Source organism: Bos indicus x Bos taurus, chromosome 24 (assembly GCF_003369695.1).
Source record: "Bos indicus x Bos taurus breed Angus x Brahman F1 hybrid chromosome 24, Bos_hybrid_MaternalHap_v2.0, whole genome shotgun sequence".
Taxonomy (NCBI): Eukaryota; Metazoa; Chordata; class Mammalia; order Artiodactyla; family Bovidae; genus Bos; species Bos indicus x Bos taurus.
In genome coordinates, this window is record NC_040099.1 from 56,381,028 (window position 1) to 56,402,657 (window position 21,630).

Sequence of the window (21,630 nt, forward strand, 5' to 3'; positions counted from 1 at the left end):
TGTTTGTAAATAATAGTTAAATTCTAGAAGCCTGAGGGTGGTACACATGGATAAAGTAGCTGAGCATGAGCCCTTGATTGAGTAGGGGGTCAATTCCTTTGGAGAGACACATCAGTGTCTTCTGAATCCTGGCATACACTGGCCCAGTCCCTCTCACATGATGTTAATGGGGTACAGATGGCCAGAAATGTTAAGGTCAAATGCTACTGGAACTGCAGTGTGAGGAAAGTCTCATCTTTGAAGAAAGGCCAGTCTCTGCTTAGAAGGCCAGAGGCTCACACTGGTTGGTTGGTTCCTGGAGGTGATCAGGCCTAGAGAAGGCTGATAGAAGCTATGCATAGAACACGGTAAGAGATACATGTTGTATAAACCGGAGAAACTCCTGTTTCCTCCATCTTTCTGTACCTAGAGAGCATTCCACAAACACCAAATCATTTTCAGTAGTCATGAGAATTCGCTGTCCCAGAGGTAAAAATACTTGAATTTGTGCAGTTGCCTGTCACCCTTTGCGGAGTGCTTCCCTCTCTCTCATTTTCTGGGCTCTTGGTCTGCCTTATTTTTCTTTACAGGACTTAGTACTACTCGACATACCTATGTGTTCATTTGGTTCTTTTGTCCCAGCTAGAATATAAGTTTCATGAGGACTTCATAAGCTTCAACTTGGTTGAGCTGTGCTTTAGAACCATGCCTGGTCCCCAGCAGGCCTAGGAAATAATGGGTCAGTGAAAGGATCCCCCAGCGATTAGGTGCCAGAGCTAGAACTTGAACCCCTGTTCTCTTGCTTTGCTTTTCCGCCCCCCCCAACCATTCATGACGTTCAACAACCACACACCTTTGGGGAAAAGGACATAGAAGTATTTAGATCATTCAACTAAAGATTCCATAGGAAAAAAAAGGATTCCATAGGTTCATGGATTTTTTTTTTTTTACTTCTTTGACATCATAAACATCTGCTTCTACAATTGTACTTCTTTATTGCTGATCCGCAGATTGTCAGCACTTTTTACCTTCCTTAAGGAGGAAAAGAGCCGTATGCAGTAAGTAACATCCTTTTGTTTATGTGAAGGTAAAACACTTCTTTTGGTCTTCCACCCAAAATACATGAAATATCAAAAACAAATGAGATTAAAGTTCACTGTTTGACACAACTGAATTAGGAACTCAAACAAAAAAAAATGTCCTTTCAATCAAGCAGCATTGGATTTTATACTCTTCTGATTGTAGGACAAGAAACAGCTACTTTTTTTGAATCAGAACTGTTTTGACTAAGCTGATATCACATTAATAAGTTTTAAAATAACTTCCTAATTTAACAGAAAAATTTTATGCCTTTTAGTAAATGAAATGATGACTTGATTTCTATGTAATACAGGATGTAAAAAGTTCAAAAGTAGTTTTTTATAGCTATTTATACAAAGCCTCTCATCATAGAAGTGTTTATTATTCTATGTCTATGAATAATGCACACTGTATTGGGATTATTTTTAATCAAATCATATACCTGTGTAAAGCCAAAGAATAGAATTCTAGATGGCATTCTGCCATCCTGGTTCTTTGATGGACATTAGTAAGTGGGAAAAGGCTTCATTCAGTTGGTTATACTTTGAAATAAGTGGCCAATCATTATTAATTCATTTTGCACTCATTGTAATGGCACAAATCATCATAAATTCATTTGGTTTAAAGTGCATATAATATGTTCTCCCACAGGAAGTTCTTGTAATTGAGCTATTAATTAGTACTTTTTTAAATATGACCTCTCCCCCCCCCCCCTTCTGTACTCTCCAGAGCTGAGGAGGTTAGTGGCCATTTCTTTATTAATGATTTTCTTTTGAGTATGATGAACCAGTTTATCTAAACTAGGCCTTTTAACTAGCCGAGTGCTCAAGTCGCTCAGTCGTGTCCGACTCTGCGACCCCAAGGACAGTAGCCCACCAGGCTCCTCTGTCCATGGGATTCTCCAAGCAACAATGCTGGAGTGGGTTGCTATTTCCTTTCCCAGTTAACTAGCCAAAGAGGGACCCAAACCCAAGAAAATGGTTCCATATATTGCCTACCAGCAGGACAATAGCAGTAATTGTCAGTCATCTCTAAGGGCTCTTAGGAAACTCTCTGAAATGCTTTGGTTTTATAATAATTCCAGTAAGAAAATCTCATTCTCTCTTGGTAAGCATAGTTTGACTGTGGCTTCTGTTTTAATTGCTAATTCTTATAACGTCTCCCTGTAGCCCCTGGCATCCTATAAACATCTCCTGCCGTAACATCCAGGTCCCCTTGACTCCGGCAGGCGGGCACTCCGTGACTGAGGCCCCGCCCCGTCCTGTCCTTCTGCATTGCCTGCCCTGTTTCCTGCTTCAGGCTCTTCGGTTATTCAGCACCTCTTCACTGCATTGTACCAGTTGCTAGAGGGCTTACGACAGCTGGTTGCAGAAGTGAGACCTTCATGCTTCAAGAGGAGCATGTAAGGGAAAACTTAGTCCAAAAAAAAAAGAAAAGAAAAATTGCAATTGCAAAGCTGAGAAAAATATCATTGATTTTAAGGCTTTTTAAATGATCCTTTCTTATTTAGTGCCGTTTCAGCACAAATAGAAACTGGGTTAAAAAAAATACTACGCAATTCACGTTTGTGTCATGAACATGTCATGTTAGTAGAATCTGTGGTTATATGAAAATAAAGATTTGAGTTAGTGTTAAAAATGTTTTGTTAGTGTGTTTAACTGCCAATTAACTGTGTGCCTGTGTGTTTTAAGTGAATGAAAAAAGTCATTTTTTTTCATTATGTTTTGAACAGTGTGCTCACATTGTTCTTTGTGCTTTGGAGAGCTCAGGGTACCAAGTGTACTTTCTATACTTGCATTAGACATGCAAAAGGGGAAAAAGTGGAATAGAATCAATAATACAGAAGTGTTATTTATTATCAAATGATGCTGAAAACGATACCCTGTGCTTATAGAAATATATAACTCTAGTTCTTTATAATTAATAGGGTTGTCTTATAATAGTTATTCATTAAATGTAGAGTACATTAATAAAGTGAGTCTACACTTTGTGATAAGGATAGAAAAATAATCCGTAAAGCAAATTCATTATTTCCTAAGTAACAGCCTCAGAGCATGTGTGCGTGTGTGTGTGTGTGTGTATGCGTATTATGACTTCTATTGTTAACCTTTTGAAAGAGCTGGTCATCATAACCAGCCAGATACGGTAAAAATGTTTTAAGTTGGCATTTTTCCTTGGTCAGTTCATGACAGGACAGCAGTCATCTTGGCAGAGCAACAAGTTAGCCATAGTATATGGCTGTAGCCACAGCTTACATAGGCTTTATTTTGCTATCTCTGTGTCAATCCTTTTCTCATTTTTAGCATGTTGCTGTTACAGCAAAGTGTAAATATTTTCTTGCAGCGTTGTGCCTCTGTAGCACTTTTTAAAAAATGGTAAGATTAAAGTAGGAACACTTTTTAAAAAAAACAGCTTGAGATAAGCTTGAGATAAAGCAGCACTAAAATATGAGCTATTGTTATTACTCTTGACTGCATGACAACAGAATTACTTTCTCAACAGCTGGAGGGTCTAAGTTAATTGTGATTTATCCAATGGTGGATTTTCAGCGCTTTCTGCTTTTTAAGGGGCTCTGTCTTGATTTGATTTCTTGCCAGTGTTCTGAGCCAGTCTGCATTTTGTAGTTCACTTGGCTAGACGTACAGAGTGGTGATGGGTGGGGCGGAGGGTGCTGCTTGTTTAATTCCCACCATAAAGCTGCCGCAGTGTCTGTACTGTGTACCTGTCTTACTGGTAAGAAAGACCAGTCATCTGATAACCCTGCCGTGACTATGGTCGCAGGTTGACTTGAATAATGCTGAATTCCATCCTGTAACAAGTTGAGTTAGGAACCTCTTGGCAGTCTCAGTGAAAAGCCAGTGGCCAGTAATGGGACTTCTCAGCTGTGATTCTTAGAATGGGGAAGGACTATGCAGTTCCTCGGGACAGTACAAACAGCAATTATAACAAGCAGCAGTTTTTTCCAAAACTTTCTGAGATCATCCTTTCGGGCATGCTCAGTTGTGTCTGACTTTTTGTGACCCCATGGACTATAATCCGCCAGGCTCCTCTGTCCATGGAATGTTCCAGGCAAGAATACTGGAGTGGGTTGCCATTTCCTACTCCAGGGGATCTTCCCAACCCAGGGATCGAAGCTGCATCTCTTGCTTCTTCTGCATTGGCAGACAGATTCTTTTACCACTGAGCCATCTGGAAAGCCCTCTGATATCATGGACCAGTAAAATTTCCAAAAATAAAATTTGAGAGTATTTAGCAGAACTTTGTTTTATTTTGCTGAGTGCAAACATTAAAAAAATACCACTATCTTTATCATTTTATATAAAAAATTTTATTCACCAAAAAAGTAGTAAGTACATAACCTTAGAATAAGCACTCTTTTAAACTGAATAAATTTAGCTTTATGAAAAAACGCTCATTACATTATTTATATTTTCCCATTTCACCAGAGAGTCATGGAAACTTGGACATGGACCAGCACAGGTTTGTAGCAGATTCTTGGAAATTTGTGTTCTGTGCATAATTTTACTAGCCATGCTGGGGGCACGCTGTATAAAGTAATTTTCAGTATTTGCCAAAGCAAGAATTATGTATTAAGTACTTATTGAATTTGTAAATCACGGTGATAAGCCTCATGTGAAAAAAACGTTTTTTAATGAAAATTTCATATGACCCAGGGAATTTGCTCATTTAGCAGATGTGAAAAAATAATGAAATTAGCTTTGGACTAATTTTGGAATTAATTAGCTTTGGAATAAATACCAAAGATGCCATATTGTTGTTTGTTAAACATATAGATAATAATTGCTCTCATAAAAAGAAGAATTTCATTCTAAGGGAAGCAGAGAAGACCTGGCAGAAATTGCCAAGCTGCCAAGCGCAGCCCAGTGCAGCATCCCTGCCTGGAACATTCCACACACAGAGGTCTCTGGCAGGCTATGGTCCATGGGGTCGCAGAGAGTCAGACAGAAATGAACAACTGAGCACACGCACACACACACACACACACACACACACACACACACACACACACGGTCCATGGAGTCCAAAGAGTCAGACACGAACAACTGAACGTGCACGCACACACACGCGCACACACACACACACACACACGGTCCATGGAGTCCAAAGAGTCAGACATGAACAACTGAGCGTGCACGCACACACACACACATGGTCCATGGAGTCTCAGAGAGTCAGACACAAATGAACAACTGAGCGTGCACGCACACACGCACACACACACACACACGGTCCATGGAGTCCAAAGAGTCAGACAGGAACAACTGAGCGTGCGCGCGCGCACACACACACACACACACACACACACACACACACGGTCCATGGAGTTGCAGAGAGTCAGACACGAACAACTGAGCGTTCACGCGCGCACACACACACGGTCCATGGAGTCACAGAGTCAGTCACAAATGAACAACTGTTCACGCACGTGCACACGCACGCACACAGTCCATGGAGTCGCAAAGAGTCAGACAGAAATGAACAACTGAGCACGCGTGCACACACGCACGCACGCACACACACACACAACTGCATCCCATTCTCCTTTCACATGTGAACAAAGCCTCAGAATTGTTGAAGATGGCATTGTGGTTGGATAACAAGCTACATTTCCCATCCTTCTCAGCCTTCCTTAAACTGGGAGGATTATTATGTAATTTCAGTCTGTGAAATGTAGTTAGATTTTACCGGGGGCTTGACTTACCTGACACATGTCCTTCTGCCCTGCAGCCTTCTGCCTGTTCCTGCTGGGAAGGCGCGTGCAGTACTGGATATGCCATCAACCATTTAGTAGGTGTGATACAGCTAAGATAGAGTCGCGACAACGATAACTTGGTATAGCTGTATTTAGCTGTTGAAGCAGCAATAGCAACCTTCTCATTGTTTGAGAAAAGATAAAACATATCATTTGTTTAATCTTCTGTTTTGGTAGAGTGTCATGAATAAAACATGGTTGTAAAGACGTAAGTTGTGTTCAGAGATGTATACTGGTCACATTGCCCGTGGCCTGAGCCACAGGGGCCTGCAGCTAACCACTTGCCATCCACAGTCCTCAGTTATCCATCTGAAACATAGGAATAGATCATTGTTTTCTAAGATCTTTTCGACTTGAAAATGCCATGATTCTAATTAATCCAATTGGTTGGGGATAAGTAGATCAGAATGTAAGAGGCAGTAGGTCTTGCCCCCTTCTGAAAATCTAATCAAACCTCTCCTTCACTTAGAACTTTCTGGTGGTTCCCCATTGTCACCAGGATAAACAAAGTCTTGGCGTGGCACGCAAGGCCCTTTGTGATCGGGCTCTAATAGCGTGTCCTGCCTCTTGTCTCTCTGTTACATTTCAGAAACTCTTTTCCCTCTTGCCCATCACCCCAACCCTTTCCCTTTCCTCTGACCAATTTTCCAGCCCTGTTGAACTGTGTGTAACCGCTTGGTCTGGCCATGTTCCCTCTCATCTCCTGGTCTTTAGACTTGCTATTCTCTCTTCCTATAATATTTTTTTTCCATACGCCTCTCCCGTGAGTGACTAAGTCCTACTTAGTCTTAAGGTTTGGATATTCAGCTCACCTTTCCCTTCGTATATCCCTAAGATCAGATTAGGTGCCCCTGTTAAGTTCTGTCTTGATACCTTGAACTTATAAATATTTTAACACTCTTTGTAATATATTCAGATTGCCTGTTTGCTCACCTGAATTAGAATGAATTTCCTTGGAAAAAACTGAATCTTGTTCTCTTTTGTCTCCCCAGCGCTTAGTACGCTGTAGCAATACTCTGTAAATAGTTCTTACAGGAATCTTGGGATGGAAGGGTTGGGACCAAATTGTGAAAAGTCTTGAATGAATATCAGTTTGTTAAACTTCTTTTTTTTTTTAATTTAATTTTATTTAACTTTACAATATTGTATTGGTTTTGCCATATATCAAAATGAATCCGCCACAGGTATACATGTGTTCCCCATCCTGAACCCTCCTCCCTCCTCCCTCCCCATACCATCCCTCTGGGTCATCCCAGTGCACCAGCCCCAAGCATCCAGTATCGTGCATCGAACCTGGACTGGCGACTCGTTTCATATATGATATTATACATATTTCAATGCCATTCTCCCAAACTTCTTAATGCTGCCACTGGGAAAGCCTTTTACAAAAGACTCAGTCATAGTGGCAGATGGTGGCATCCTTCTCTACCTTGCTTACTCAGTGAGGTAATGTTCCTTGACTGTAGAACAGTGGGACACTTATGTAAAACAAGTTAATGTATGCTTTTGTACAAAATTAGATTCCATCTTGTACAGATTAAAATACAACCTTTATTGGGTACCAGAGATTTTAGAAAAGTTCTGAGAGATAAACTTAAAATTCACAAAGTTCTGCCACAAGCTTTTTTTTTTTTCTGTCAATAGAGAAAGTACTATCATTGTCTAAATTTTAACTTTTTTATCACCTTGGTCCATATTGCATAGCACCTAAATCATATGGAGTCATAAGTTAGATAAACTTTAAATTACAGAATACAAGTTGAAAAGGAATAAATGTACCTTTCCCTCATTATTATTATCATATAAACCATTAAAAAAAAACTGTTTCTTTAGTATCAACAGAAAGAATATATGATACAGAAATTTGAATTCTGAGATATCTTCAGAACATAAGTATCAGTATTGCTGGTAACATTCAAGTTCTAAGCATGTTATTAATCAACAAGGCTAGAAATCAGAAGGTTTAACTTAGATATCCTCTTTATCTCCTCATATTTACATGTTTTGTTGGAAATAACTTGTCAGAGACAGATGTGGAATATTAACATCTGCATGTCTTTAGAATTCCGAAACAGATCATTGGGGAAAAAAAAGACACTTACTAGTAGATTTAAAATTTGTGTGTTAAATAGGTGATTTTCCTCTCTGCTTCTCTTGATGCTTCCCCAGGTGGTAGAAACTGCCCTGCCAGAGCTGTTGGGGCCTTTGCTTTGTGTTGTTGTCAGTCACTAAGTTTTGTCCAACTCTTTGTGACCCCGTGGACTGTAGCCCACCAAGCTCCTCCGTCCATGGGATTCTCCAGCAAGAATACTGGAGTGGGTTGCCATTTCCTTCTCCAGGGGATCTTCCCGACCCAGGGATCGAACTTGTGTCTCCTGCATTGGCAGGTGGACTCTTTACCCTGAAGCCAAAAGGGAAGCCATCCTTCTATCTACCCCCATTTCAATTCATTCTCATTTAACAATTGGCTATAACATAAAAGTAAGCAAATGCTTTTATTTGTTGAGTGCAGTAAATTTCATATGCTGTGTTCTTAATTTTGAAAACAGACAAGTTCAACCTGTTATTCAGAATGAGCCCTGATTGCCCTTCATGGAACACATGCTGATGTAGCCCTTGGCAGTACACTGTGTATGTTTTTAATTCATTTAACACTCTGGCCCTTTGCAATAGCTATTATCATCCCCATTTTACAAATAAGGAAACTGAGGTTCACTGAGTATCTTCCTAAGCCTAAGCCCCTAGTAAGTTATCAAACTGATTAATACTCTGTTGAATCTGAAAACTCTGTTCCCGTTAACCAGTATGCCATACAGTGATATGATTATAAACTGTTTTGTTTCTTCCCGTCAAAGACAAATACAAAAACTTCGTCTAAGTTGCAGTTTGTTCTTTACAGTCACTGGTGCTTTTTTTGTTTTTAATGTCAAAATGCATTTCGAAGTAGATGAGCTTTTGCAGCTTAAACACCATCAGCTTTACATGTACAAATGGTTAGCTTATCTTCAACATAAAGGAATACGTATTGACTAAAATCCAAATCATGTCTTCAGATTTAGAAGTAATATTAAGCTATTTTTAAAAGATGTGTAAGAAACTTATATAAAGAATTGACCGTGTGCTTGACATCATCTGCTATCAGCACATGGGAATGTAGAGGCACGTATGTGCTTGGCCTGGGTTAGGGAGAGACTTTTAAAAGCTACACATTCTACCTTCTCCATTTCTCAGTCCTGGTGATAATCATTGCCTGTGATGAGGCATGTTACTGATGAAGCACCATATATAATCTCTGTTAGATGTAGTAGAAAGATGAAGAAATACCGTCTTACATTATTTGAAGCCATCTCTATTTTACAGAATGTTGAGTAGGGAGAAAACTGTTTGGAAGTTTAGAGTCACTGATATGTTTTGAAATTATATGTACTTATTTATATATAGTTATTATATAATTACAACACTTTAGAATTTAGTAGAAAATGTTGTCACTTAACATCTCTTTAAAGAGATAAAGATACTCTCTTTAAAGTACATGGCTAAACAAACTGTAAACTTGAGATGTTTTATAGTCTTACTATTCAAAACTCCTTCTCAATTAAAAAAGGTAAATCCAAAGTGGTTTATATTTTGAAAATATAGTTCAAAGAGAACATCACAAAGAAAGTTACTTTATCGCTCTGTCTTTTGTTTTGTAATTTTAGGTAAGGCCCTGACATTTCTTCTGCTGCAGCCGCCAAGCCCTAAGCTTCCTCCACACAGTACCATCCGCAGAACAGCCATTGATCTGATTGGACGTGGTTTCACAGTCTGGGAGCCTTACATGGATGTGTCTGCTGTCCTTATGGGGCTTCTTGAACTTTGTGCTGATGCCGAGAAACAACTTGCCAAGTACGTGCTCCATTTTCAGTTCATTTGGCTTCTGTTGGTTTTGTTTGGTTTTAGCAGAGGTCAATGATTATAATTTTTTTTTATAATTTTTAAATTTATAAAAATAATTTGGGGGGGAATTTTTAAAATGCCAAAAAATAGACCAGTATCTCAATATATGAAATTTTGGAAGTAGACAATTAAAGGGAGATATGTTTCTGTCATTTTAATACAATTGAGATTTAGCTGTAAGCCAATGAATGATTTATCTGTGACATAGTTTTAAATTTATTTTTATTGCACTTTGAGATATTATCAGCTAATAATAGTATAAACATATCATATATGGAAAATAATACACATGGTTCCTCAAAATGATGTACGGATACAAAACATGGCCCAGTTGTTGGGGGAATTACTCCTTTGCCCTCACGTTAATTTTTAAACCTACTTTACCGAGGTTTCATCTGCACACAGTCGACGATCAGCCCTCGGGGGCTGCAGTGGTCCAGGGAAGCAGGGACGAGAGCAGTGGAAAAGGAACAGGAGCTGAGGCAGTGCCTAAAATGCAACTGAGGCCGGTGCCAGAAGTTAGTATTGACTTGAGAACCCAGCCTCCTGACTTCCGGAGGAAGTCTTTCTTGTTTTGTGTTGATGGTGTAAGTCACATAGAATATGAGACTGACCACTGAGTCCCTCTCAGAGGACACCATTCAGTGACGTTGACTGCACTGACAGTTATGCCGTCACGAGCACTCCCTGGTTCGCAGGTGTGGTCACCCCGATGGAGACTCCACGTCCGTGGAGAAGTCACTTCTCGTTCTCTCCTCCCAGCGGCCCTGACAATCTTCCGTCTCTGTGAAGTTGCGTGTTGTGGCCGTTTCACATAGATGGAGTTATATAGTATGTGGTCTTCTGTGTCTGACTCCTTTCACTTAGCATAATGATTCCAAGGTCTGTTCCGTTCACGTTGCAGCCTCTTTTCAGTGCTTCGTTTCTTTTTCTGTTGATTTACGGCATTTTATTTCTCTGTCCATTGATGGTCATTTGGGTTATTTCTGCTCTATTCCACTGTTGTGAACAGAGCTGCTATGAAAATTCAAATTCATGTAGATGTATTTGTGTGAACAGCTACTTTCATTTCTCTTAAGTAGAGACCTCAAAGTGGCATTGCGGGGTCACATGATAATTCTGGGTGTAACCTACTAAGATGAGTCACCAAGCTGCTCTCCACAGCGCCTACACAGCTTTCTATGTGTACTACCAGCGCGCAAGAGTCATCTTCTCTACATCCTCACCACCACCTGTCTTCTGTTTTTGCTGTTGCTTTTCGAGCATAGTCATCCTAGTGCGAGTGAAGCCTAGTGGTGGGAATGCTTGCCTCCGCATCTGCCTCGCGATGCCTTTCTCAGTGGACAGGCGGATCTTGTTTTATTGTGCATAGCTTCACTGTGTTCTGCAGATACTGGGTTTTTGTGTTGTTGTTTTTCTTTTTACAACTCAAATGTTTGTGCTGAGCCTGCATCAAGGGAGTCTTTTGGCACCGTTTTTCCAACAGCATTTCGTCATTCATGACTCTGCGTCTTGTTTGGTAATTCTAGCAGTATTTCACACTTTTTTTTATTATTGTATTTGTTATGGTTATCTGAAGTCAGTAATCTTTGATGTTATTTTTGTAACTAGTGTGACCTTTTTAGCAATAATGTATTTTTAAATTAAGGGATATACATGTTAAGAAATACTTAATAATATTGCATCCTTAATAGCCTACAGTATAGTGTAAACATACTTTTTATATGCTTTCTGAGAAGGTAAAAAATTCACGTGATTCACTTTATTGTGATACTCGCTTTACTGTGATGCTCTGGAATTGAACCTACAATATCTTCTGGGTCTGCTTGTTACTGTTATCACCTCTTTTGATTTTTTTTCAGTGAACAACATTTCATTCTTATCATTATTAACCTTTAAAAAAAGCTAGAGTTCTCCACCCTTTTCTCCATGGCTGCTTCTCTCATATCCATGCTCTGGGCCTGTCTCTCTGCTGGCTGCTCTGTGCTCAGAAGTGGACAGCAGAGCAGCAGCTGAAGGCTTGACTGGGATGCCGTGACTTTGTCCTCAGGCTGGGCATCCCTGTATCAAAGTCCCAAGATTGCTGAGTAGGGGAAGGGAATTCATTTCAAACCTAAGCAGCTGCCCTCCCTGGTCACATCCTGTCCTACCGCCATGCTTCCTAAGCCTCACCTCTGAGTCTCCTCGCTCAGCGCCCTTCATCAACTTATTTCACCTCTCACCTCAGTTCCATCTACAAGCTGGGCTAATTAAACACCTGCATCATAAGACTGATGGGAGGTGAGTTCGTATTTGTCAAGTGCTTAGGAGAGCACTTAGCACATATTAAGAGACTGGATGGATGTTGCCATCTGATGTTGGGTGGGGGGTGTGGATGGTGATGCCGTTGTCATTGTCCCGGTGTTCAACAGCTGAAGAGACACCCATTTTTAGAATGATCACTTCCGCATAAGGGCAACCATGATAATTTCTGAACACAGGAGGCCTGAACGTTCTTGATTGACTTTAAGGAGTAGGAGGGACAATTAGCCCCTGAGTTGGCAGTAGTCGTAAGAGGCAGCTGGCCTTTGTGCAAAGCCCGACATGTATTTTCAATCTTTCATCCTCCCCTTGGCCGCAGCTGTGGTTGACACCTTCACAGAGTCAACAGAATGGCTGCTGTTACCTCAGCTCTCCTGGTTACCTTGCTGCTGCTGCTGCTGCTGCTAAGTCGCTTCTGTCATGTCCGACTGTGCGACCCCATAGACGATAGCCCACCAGGCTCCCCCGTCCCTGGGATTCTCCAGGCAAGAACACTGGAGTGGGTTGCCATTTCCCTCTCCAATGCAGGAAAGTGAAAAGTGAAAGTGAAGTCGCTCAGTCGTGTCTGACTTTTCGCGACCCCATGGACTGCAGCCTACCAGGCTCCTCCGTCCATGGGATTTTCCAGGCAAGAGTACTGGAGTGGTGTGCCATTGCCTTCTCCGCCTGTTTACCTTGAGAAGCCTTTAATAGTTTTGATTGTCCAGAATTTGCTTCAACAGAATTTTATAGCCTATTTTCAAATCTGGTCCAAACACAATTTCAATAATTATGCAGTCTTGTGTTGTTGCCTGGGAGAAGTGATAGGTTTTCATTTTAGGCTAACCATTTAATATTTTATTTTGTGTTTAAATAAATTCACACAAAGCTTATATCAGCAAACATAAAGATGTGCTGTGCTTTATCTACATGGAGTATGTCTACAGACACCAATGCTTGGGTTCTAAGTAGGTAATTTAAATCTTGCTTTTACATCCTTTTCTGTTATGAAGGTTAGTATAACTCTCTCCACACAGCTCTGAATAAATGAACGTATCAGCATGTAGCCTTGAGGAGTCCAATGTAATTTTCATTGTGATAAATTGCATAATAAGCAAGAAAATGTTTGCTTATTAATCTATAACAAGATTTAGATTGAAAATGGCCTGTTCCATCCCCGACACCCTTGGTACAGGCTGCAGAAGGACTGAGATGCAGCAAAGCAGAGCAGCGAGGGTGACTGGGCACCTTCTCCAGGTGCCCATGGGCCACCCCTCCTGTGCCTGGCTAACTGCACGCACGATAACAGCGCCCAGCCGCCTCACTCCTGACTGTGATCTTAAGCTTGCTTTATGAAGAAGCCTTTATGTTAGGCTTCTCTTTTTAAAAAGAAAAAAAAAAAAATGCAAGAGTGCTTCCCTCTTTATTCCAATTCTTGTGAGTGTATGGAGGAGCTTCTGGGCAGGGCAGCTCGCTCAGGCAGCTACCGACTTCTGAAGGACACCCGTGAGGGGAGAGTTTCTGTCCTTCCCTCAGTCCCCTGCATCAACATCCTGTGTCAGGGAGGACTCCTGAGAGGGCTTCTGAAAAGCCACATATGGCTCAAGACGAGTAGAGCATTCTCCCAGAATTAAGGTTTTTAATTTCAAAATAGGACTTTAAAATCTTACCTCTTTGGAATCAAAATAAAGCCAGCTGTTTTCAAACATTTTGCCAAATTTTAAACTGTGTTTATTAACTAAGCAAGCATCTATGGAAGGGACAGTGTTAGGTGCCATATGTAGTGACAAAGTAACATGAGACCAAGATCCTTGAGGGCCCTTGCAGTCTTACAAGAAAGAGAAGATCTTACAGGAAGGAGGAGAGTAAATGGTATGGACATTCAGAGCGTGGCTGATAAATTATAGAGGGGCACCCAGACAGCACCCAAAGAAGAGTGTCAGTTGAATCTTCATTCAGTGATTGTGAAGAGGAGGGGACAGACGGGAAGGCACAGGTGTGCTCCAGGGAGGCTGACGAGCAGCTCCACACGCAGGAAAGTGAAAGGAAGCATTCTTTTTTAGCTAATTTTATTCATTAATTTCTCACAGAACTTAAACCCTGGGATGCCCCCATCAAAATCTTGAACATAATTGCCTTCCTCGTCATCTCTAGGGAATAGAATTGGGGTCAAACACAGGATTAGTTTTACCTTTTTCTATATTAAAAGACTGTAAAAATGATTACAAAAGATAATGAAATGACTCTCAGAGAGGTGCTTTCTCTTGTCCTCAGTAACACTGTGGTCAGTGGAAAAGGTGAGGTTCAAACCCAGTCTCAATGATAACCAAAAGCCACGCTCCCACCACTGTGTCATCTACATCCGAAATTGTACACCCAGAGAAGTAAAGACCAATGGAGCACTCAGCTTAAAACCACCGTAAAACTACCTATGAAAAGGAACTTGGGCTTCTCTGGTGGCGCGATGGTAAAGAATCTGCCTGCCAGTGCAGAAGACGTGGGTTTGATTCCTGAGTCAGGAAGATCCCCTGGAGAGGGAAATGGCAGTCTACTCCAGTATTCTTGCCTGGGACATCCATGGGCAGAGGAGCCTCGTGGGCTACAGCCCATGGGGTTGCAAAAGAGTTGGAGACAACTCAGCAACTCAACAACAACATGAAAAGGACTTACAAGGGATCAACTCAGAGTTTTCAGATTTCAAAAATCATTTGCATCAAGAATTTTGTGCCTTCTGAAAATTAAAAGCGAAAGTCGCTCAGTCATGTCTGACTCTTTGTGATCCCATGGAATTCTCCAGGCTAGAATACTGGAGTGGGTAGCCTTTCCCTTCTCCAGGGGATCTTCCCAAAACAGGGATCAAACCCAGGTCTCCTGCATTACAGGCAGATTCTTTACCAGCTGAGCCACCAGGGAAGCCCAAGAATACTGGACTGGGTAGCCTATCCCTTCTCCAGTGGATCCATTTAAATATCAGTAAGCTTTTTGACTGTTTGGGCGTTGTATTATGTGTTTATTCTTATGTATTCAAACACCTGTTATATGATTTGCATTGTCATTTACAATAAGCATTTAATGAAGTCCTAGAATTTTGGAAACATAACTCTGCTTCAGCAGCATGCAATCTGTTGCCCTTAGTATTTATTAAGTAAAAGTAAGTTGCAGAAATTAAACAACTTACCTGAGGTTACACCAGTCCTCTGAGGGCTAAGGCCATCACTTAGGTCTCCTAGTTCTCATTTTACTGCTCCCGTACCACATGATTATGTCAGCCTTGGTTTAATGAGTGATCCACAGGTAGAATCTTATGAGAGGAATTTCTAAAATTAATAATTACGGGCTTCTTATTCATGATGAACTGTTTAACTGAACATGGAAGCTGCACCTCATTGAAATCATACGTTGCCCCATTGCTAACTCTGAAAAAATAGAAACATACACAGTATTATCTTTTTTATAAATCCATGATTATTTAGATCAACATGGTCATGAACATATGGATAAAATGTTAGAAACAGTAGAAAATACTACCTTTTTAGATAATAAAGTACAGAAGGATCCTTGGGCTCTTGTTTGTGCTGCGCTCTGTGATTCTGATTCCAGTTGTCCTGATTCATGTTGCCGACCTTTACTCTGAAGGAGACCAGCGGACCAGGGCCAACCCTGCAGCTGAAAGTGCCAGACTCTCGCCTGGTACTGCTGTGATGGAGGGGTGTGGATGGACTCCACCAAGCCTGTTGCTTTTCTGTAACATTTACAGTTGCCAGACTTTGAGAAAGAAACATACAATCACTGGAAACCACACATGCTTGGATAGCATAGACAAGTGCTTTAGGTTAGAATGATTCTTTTTGAATGATATGAAATAGAGTTGGAGAAAAAGAATTGACATTTTAACTTCAAATCTTGAGCATGTTTTTTAGATTTGAGAGCCAGAGAGTAAAGAACACATCATACAAACAGGTGCTTTAAGCTTCCATATTTGAATTATTTTTCCTATTCACATGACATTTATTTCTAATAGAAAGTTTGTAATTAGAGGAAACCACTTATCTAAATCTGCCTGCAATGCGGGAGACCTGGGTTCAAACCCTGGGTTGGAAAGATCTCCTGGAGAAGGGAATGGCAACTCACTCCAGTACTCTTGCCTGGAGAATCCCATGGACAGAGGAGCCTGGTGGGCTACAGTGCATACGATCACAAAGAGTTGGACATGACTGAGTGACGCTCTCTCTCACACACACGCATATACACACACTTATCTAAATCATGTTGGCATAGATTTTAATCATTGTAAATGTATACATCATATAGGAAGTATGTCTAAAATATAAGTACTTGTTGGAGGAATTACTACCTTTGAGTTTAGGAAATTAGTGCCACCTGTGACTTACCAGATTCCAGTCCCACATGACAAAGAGGAGTTGCTGACTTCTTGCTACATTTAGGACAATTGTTAATACACCTGTTTTACCAGGAATAGGTAGGAAGGAATTCCCAGATGATCTGTAATTATGCCTTTACAAAATAATTTTAGTCTTTATTTTAGAGGGGGAGCATTTTCAGTCCCTGCTGCTGTTCATCTTAGGTCACTCAGGCTGCCATAACAAAGCATGTAGATTGGGTTACTTAAACAGCAGACACGTAGTTTTCAAAGTCCTGGAGGCTGGGAGATTCAAGATCAGGATGCTATGAAGACCTCTTTCTGAGGTCCCTTCTCTTGGCTTCTAGGCGCTGCCATCTTGCTGTGTCCTAACATGACTTCTTTGTGGCCAGGATTGGAAGAGAGAGACAGAGCAAGCTCTCCTGTGTCTCTCCTGAGGGCACTAATCTCATCACAAGGGCCCCACCCTCATGGCCTTATCTAATTATCTCCTTAGAGGCCCAGCTCCATATACTATCATCTTGAGTCCAGAGGCATCAACATATGAATTTTAGGGAAACACAAGCTTTCGGTCCGTAACTGTCTTGACTGTGATTTGCAGGTTATTCTATGAAAGTTTAAGTGTTTTTCCCCCTGGAACATTCCCCTACAGCATTCCTTAATTTGATAGATGGGGAAGTCTGACGACTGTAGGAAGTGCCATTTAACTGAAGTGGTCTTACATGTAACTTTTAAAAAGCGTTTACCTCCATGGGGTAAGGATTAGAACAGGATTAATGAGCAGTCAGGTAAGGAATGTGCTTGGCCTGAGTGGACTCTTTTTCTGTTCATGGTTTTTATCTATAATATCTATCATCTCTGGTATTTCGTATTGGATATATATTCTGAAATGCTGAGTAAAACGGAGTGTGGCATATCATATTTTTCAGAATAAAGACTGAAACCAAGACCCATCCTATAAACCTATATAACAAATGATCTGCATAACAGCCAGATGAGCTGGATCAGGCGAAAAGATGAAGTTCTGTGTTTATACAGATTCCAGAATAAGACAGACACTCCCTTTCATTTCAAGCCTCTGATAGTATGATCCTTCCTTGTTCAGTTAGAATCTCACATTATAATATATCACACACCCAGCACACTTTTGACTTTCAAGATAACTACATGCAGAATTAGACTTTGTCTGTTGGGACTACCAGATCAATTACTTTGACTTCATTGCCTGGTCAATTCAGTCAAATAACTGGCTTAAGTGATTTTTTTTTTCCTGCTGAATACCAGGTAACTTCATTTAGTGCATAGCTATTGAGCTACTACTATGACCAAGGGCTGTACTAGGTACACAGTGGAGGGAAAAGGGGATACACAGGATTCGAAGGCATGGTCCCAGTCTGTGTATTGGCTCACAATACAAAACTAATTCAGAATGAGAGTCAGTGCTCAGGACCCGGAATAAACAGGTTTTGTCGTTGGTTGTTTTGTTTCAGTCGACGTCACTGAGTGCTCAAGCAATTGCGGAATACCACATGGGCTTCCACAGAGTTGAACAGAGCGGAGGGAGGAGAGTATGCCAGTGGGGAAAGGGGGTGGTGGAGAAGCATTCGCAAAATACTGCGATTGAAAAGGAATGAGTTTCAGGGACCAGCTTTGAAATTAGTCTGGCCGTGGGAGCATGGGTGTGCAGATGACAGAGTGATAAATTAGCGAAACTAGATTATGGAGGGTCTGGAATCTCCAACCGAGGAGTTTAAGATTTTTCTAAGCACCCAGACCCACTGAAGTTTTTAAGCAGGTTAACCATGAAATAAAGCTGGTGCTCTGGGAAGATTACTCCAGCAGTGGTGCACTGAAGAGACTGTCGATGGGAAAGGCAAGGTTTCTCTTCTTCCCCTGTTGCCTGGGTGACTCCTTTCTGTTATCATGCTCACAACCCGCCCGCTTGTGCTCAGTGGATACTCTGAGGGTCACTGCAGAGCCCTGACCTCAGAGCAATAGCTGCGTCCCCATTCTGAGTTCCTGGCCTCAGACCGCCAGGCACTGAGGACAGGCATCCCTCAAATGCACACACCGGCATCTCTACCAACTGTTGGGTGGTCCAGCTTCCATGGAGTGCAGTGGCTAGCACTGTGGTATGTCTTTGGTTAGCTTCGTTCCTTGTTACCCTATAACTTCTTTTCTTAACCTCATGCTTTACCACTTCGCTTCCTGTAAGAAGTTTGCCAATTTCCCCAAATTCACAAGGTCATTTGCTGAGCAGGAGGAAAGGTGGTGTATGACTAAGCCTTTCACTTGAAACCAGTGACCAGCAGGTTGATCTCGTTCTCTTTGTCTCTATTTCTCTGGTGAGAAGACGCATCTTTTGCAACTGTAATATGTCAGATGCAGGACTAGACGTTTTTGCATCTTGTTAGCTGATTCATTCTTCTCATCAACCTGGTGAAATCAATATTCTAATAGACCCATTTTCTAGACACTGTTCTGCTATTTGTAGACATTGTTCTGCTGTTTAGTACAGTCGCTCTCTATTACAACTTAATCTGCACACCAGTGGATATCCATGCATCCCATGTATTCATTGATACAGAATAACACAGAGCGAAGGTCCATGTCTTATGATATACCACTAGAAACCTCTCTCGGGGATGCAGTCTAGCCAGGTATCCTAAACTACTGAATTTAGCCATGTTACCAGTCCATTCATCCAGTTAAGCGCAGTGTCGTCCAGCCACCCCCCATCTATTTTCTCGAGGGGCTGGCTGTCCTAAAAGATGTTACTCTGTTACCTCGACTCCTCACTGAACTTCCCTGGACCTAATTTCTGCTTTGTAAACTGCGGGTATCACCACCTTACAGGGATGTGCTGGGCAGATGCAGAAGGACCTGAGGTGGCACAGGGCAGCCCCGCCTCCACCTTCGCTCCATGTCCAGTTCTTCTCCTTGCATGCCTCCCCAGTGGCGCCGGGCCACCCTGGAAACAGACACCCCTTCTCCCTGGCTGACTGCTAGGGAGTCTTTCCAGCTTCAACATCCTGTGATTTCATTCAGTTCGAGAAAGCTGATTTAGGTTTGATTAGAATTAGTCAGTTAACATACCACTGTGTCATCAGCACCCACTCATCCACATTGACGAAACATCCTAGAGTATGTGAAATCAGTTTGGCATTTGACGTTTTTAAAACAGCCTAATCGTGGTCTGAACTTTGCAGTAATTTTGCAAGCAGTCTAGCCCGACACTACTCACATAGTGAACGTTCCTTTTCCTGAATTCTCAAATAGCAACATTCAGTCCAGAAGAGAAGCTGCCTTCCTGCGGAGCCCCCTTCTCTGTGCAGCTCCCGTGGGGTCCCCAGGGCCTCAGGGTCACCCATGGGGGTGATGCGCCCCCAGCGGGTCCCTTCTGGTTATTGTTCAGTGTGTGTGTCTGTTCTCAGCTCACATCTGTCTTTTTTGTGGTAAGCATCAAAGGACAGCTCTCCCTTGTCCTCTGCTCTGAGTTTCTACTCTGTGTCTGCTCTAGGTTTGGAAAAAGTAGAGACACGTACAATACCAGTCAAAGATTAAAGCGGTGTAACAGTTGCAACAAAATACGCAGAATATTCTATAATCAATTTGCTTTCTTTTAACAGTGATGGGAATGCCTATGTGATGCCTCTTTATTCTCAACCAAAAGTTAATGTAATGATTCATTGATTAACTACAGAGATACTTATAAAGCTCTTACAGATTTTTAGTAACTGTAAGTCAGTTGACACATGAAGCACAAAAACTTATTTAATTGGAGCAGGACAGATCTTAATATAATTTCATGCAGATATTTAAATATCAATGTGATTTAACTAGAGAGAGAAGCTGTTAATGGATCTCTTGCTGAGTAACAAATACACCCTCTGTACAGTTGATGTGTGGATCACATACCACATTTTAATGAAAAGTCTTAATACTTTCCACAGTAATCTATATAAAGTATAATGGAAGCTTTCAAACAAAAATATTATTTTTTATGCTCTAGGAGTGGCAAAGAAATACATGACAGTACTATCCTATAAGGAGGTAGATTTATTTCATCATGCGCGTATTCTTGTATATAGCCTGGACTACGTACGTGTGTGTGTGTAATGCCATGTGTATGTTCTTTATAGAGAGAGAATAAGTGTCTGTCAACGCAATTTTTTGCAGCAATACTGAATAACTTTTGGCAGAACACGCTAATCAGTAACTTGATTCTGAGAGTGTTGACTCTGGGGTATACTAGCACATCTGAGGATATATTAATACAAACTAGAACACAATTCTCTCATTTTCAGCTCTTCTGGTAATTTAATGGACAGGAGTGAGTTCTGCTTCCTCTCAGATATAGGCCTTAAATACAACCTTTTAACTTGCCCTTATAAGCCAACTATATTACCTTTAACTTTTTCAAGGAAAAAAAAAATTGAAAATGCCCTTCGCAATATTCTTTCTTCCCTGACTCAGAGCTCAGTGATATGTATGCAGTGCTAGTTCCTGATAATTTGTTAACAAGGCATCTTTAACATTTTGGACAGATGCACATACTGTTTTCAATCTTCACGGTTAATTATTCGATTTTGTATTTGATGCCAGAACACCCTGACTTCTAATCACCGCTCATTGTTGCAAGTCCATTATATTCTAACTGTTTGAGTGCTCCCATTGACCTTGAACTGACATTATAAGCTGTGTCTAATCTTTTCAGTCTATATTTCTAATGCTTCTTTTCTCTTTTCCCTTTTTTTCTGATCCCTGTTTAGCATCACAATGGGGCTGCCTTTGAGCCCCGCCGCCGACTCCGCCCGCTCCGCACGGCATGCCCTCTCCCTCATTGCCACGGCCAGACCACCGGCCTTCATCACCACCATCGCCAAAGAGGTGAGAGCAACTTCTCAGTGGGCTCTGTCCTCTCATTTAGAGGAATGAGTTCACATTGTCAGCCGAGGCTCCATGTGCAGATAATCCTTCCAGTTTGTTCTGGAACAATGCAAGTTAATAATTTAGCACTGGGATGAATCCATATGTACCTGTGTGCACACATGCTGAATTCCATGGCGGTGCATTCGTTACTTGGGCTTTTGCATTCATTTCTGTTCTCAAAGTTAATTCACTTGTAAATATTTGCCAGCTATTTCTCAATCTGAAATATAGCAGACATGTTCAAATTAAAATCTATTAAAGGTAC

The 21,630-nt window shown here is 41.2% G+C and overlaps 1 protein-coding gene across 4 annotated transcripts in view; it reads left to right on the forward strand.

Annotated features, from left to right (window-relative positions):
* WDR7 (WD repeat domain 7) overlaps positions 1-21,630 on the forward strand; it is a 354,748-nt gene that overhangs the window by 231,341 nt on the left and 101,777 nt on the right. For all 4 annotated transcript variants that reach the window (XM_027526250.1, XM_027526251.1, XM_027526252.1 and 1 more), the window contains 2 exons: positions 9,535-9,721; positions 21,206-21,323. In XM_027526250.1, coding sequence (XP_027382051.1) covers positions 9,535-9,721; positions 21,206-21,323 — 305 coding nt within the window. The remainder of the gene's footprint in view (positions 1-9,534; positions 9,722-21,205; positions 21,324-21,630) is intronic.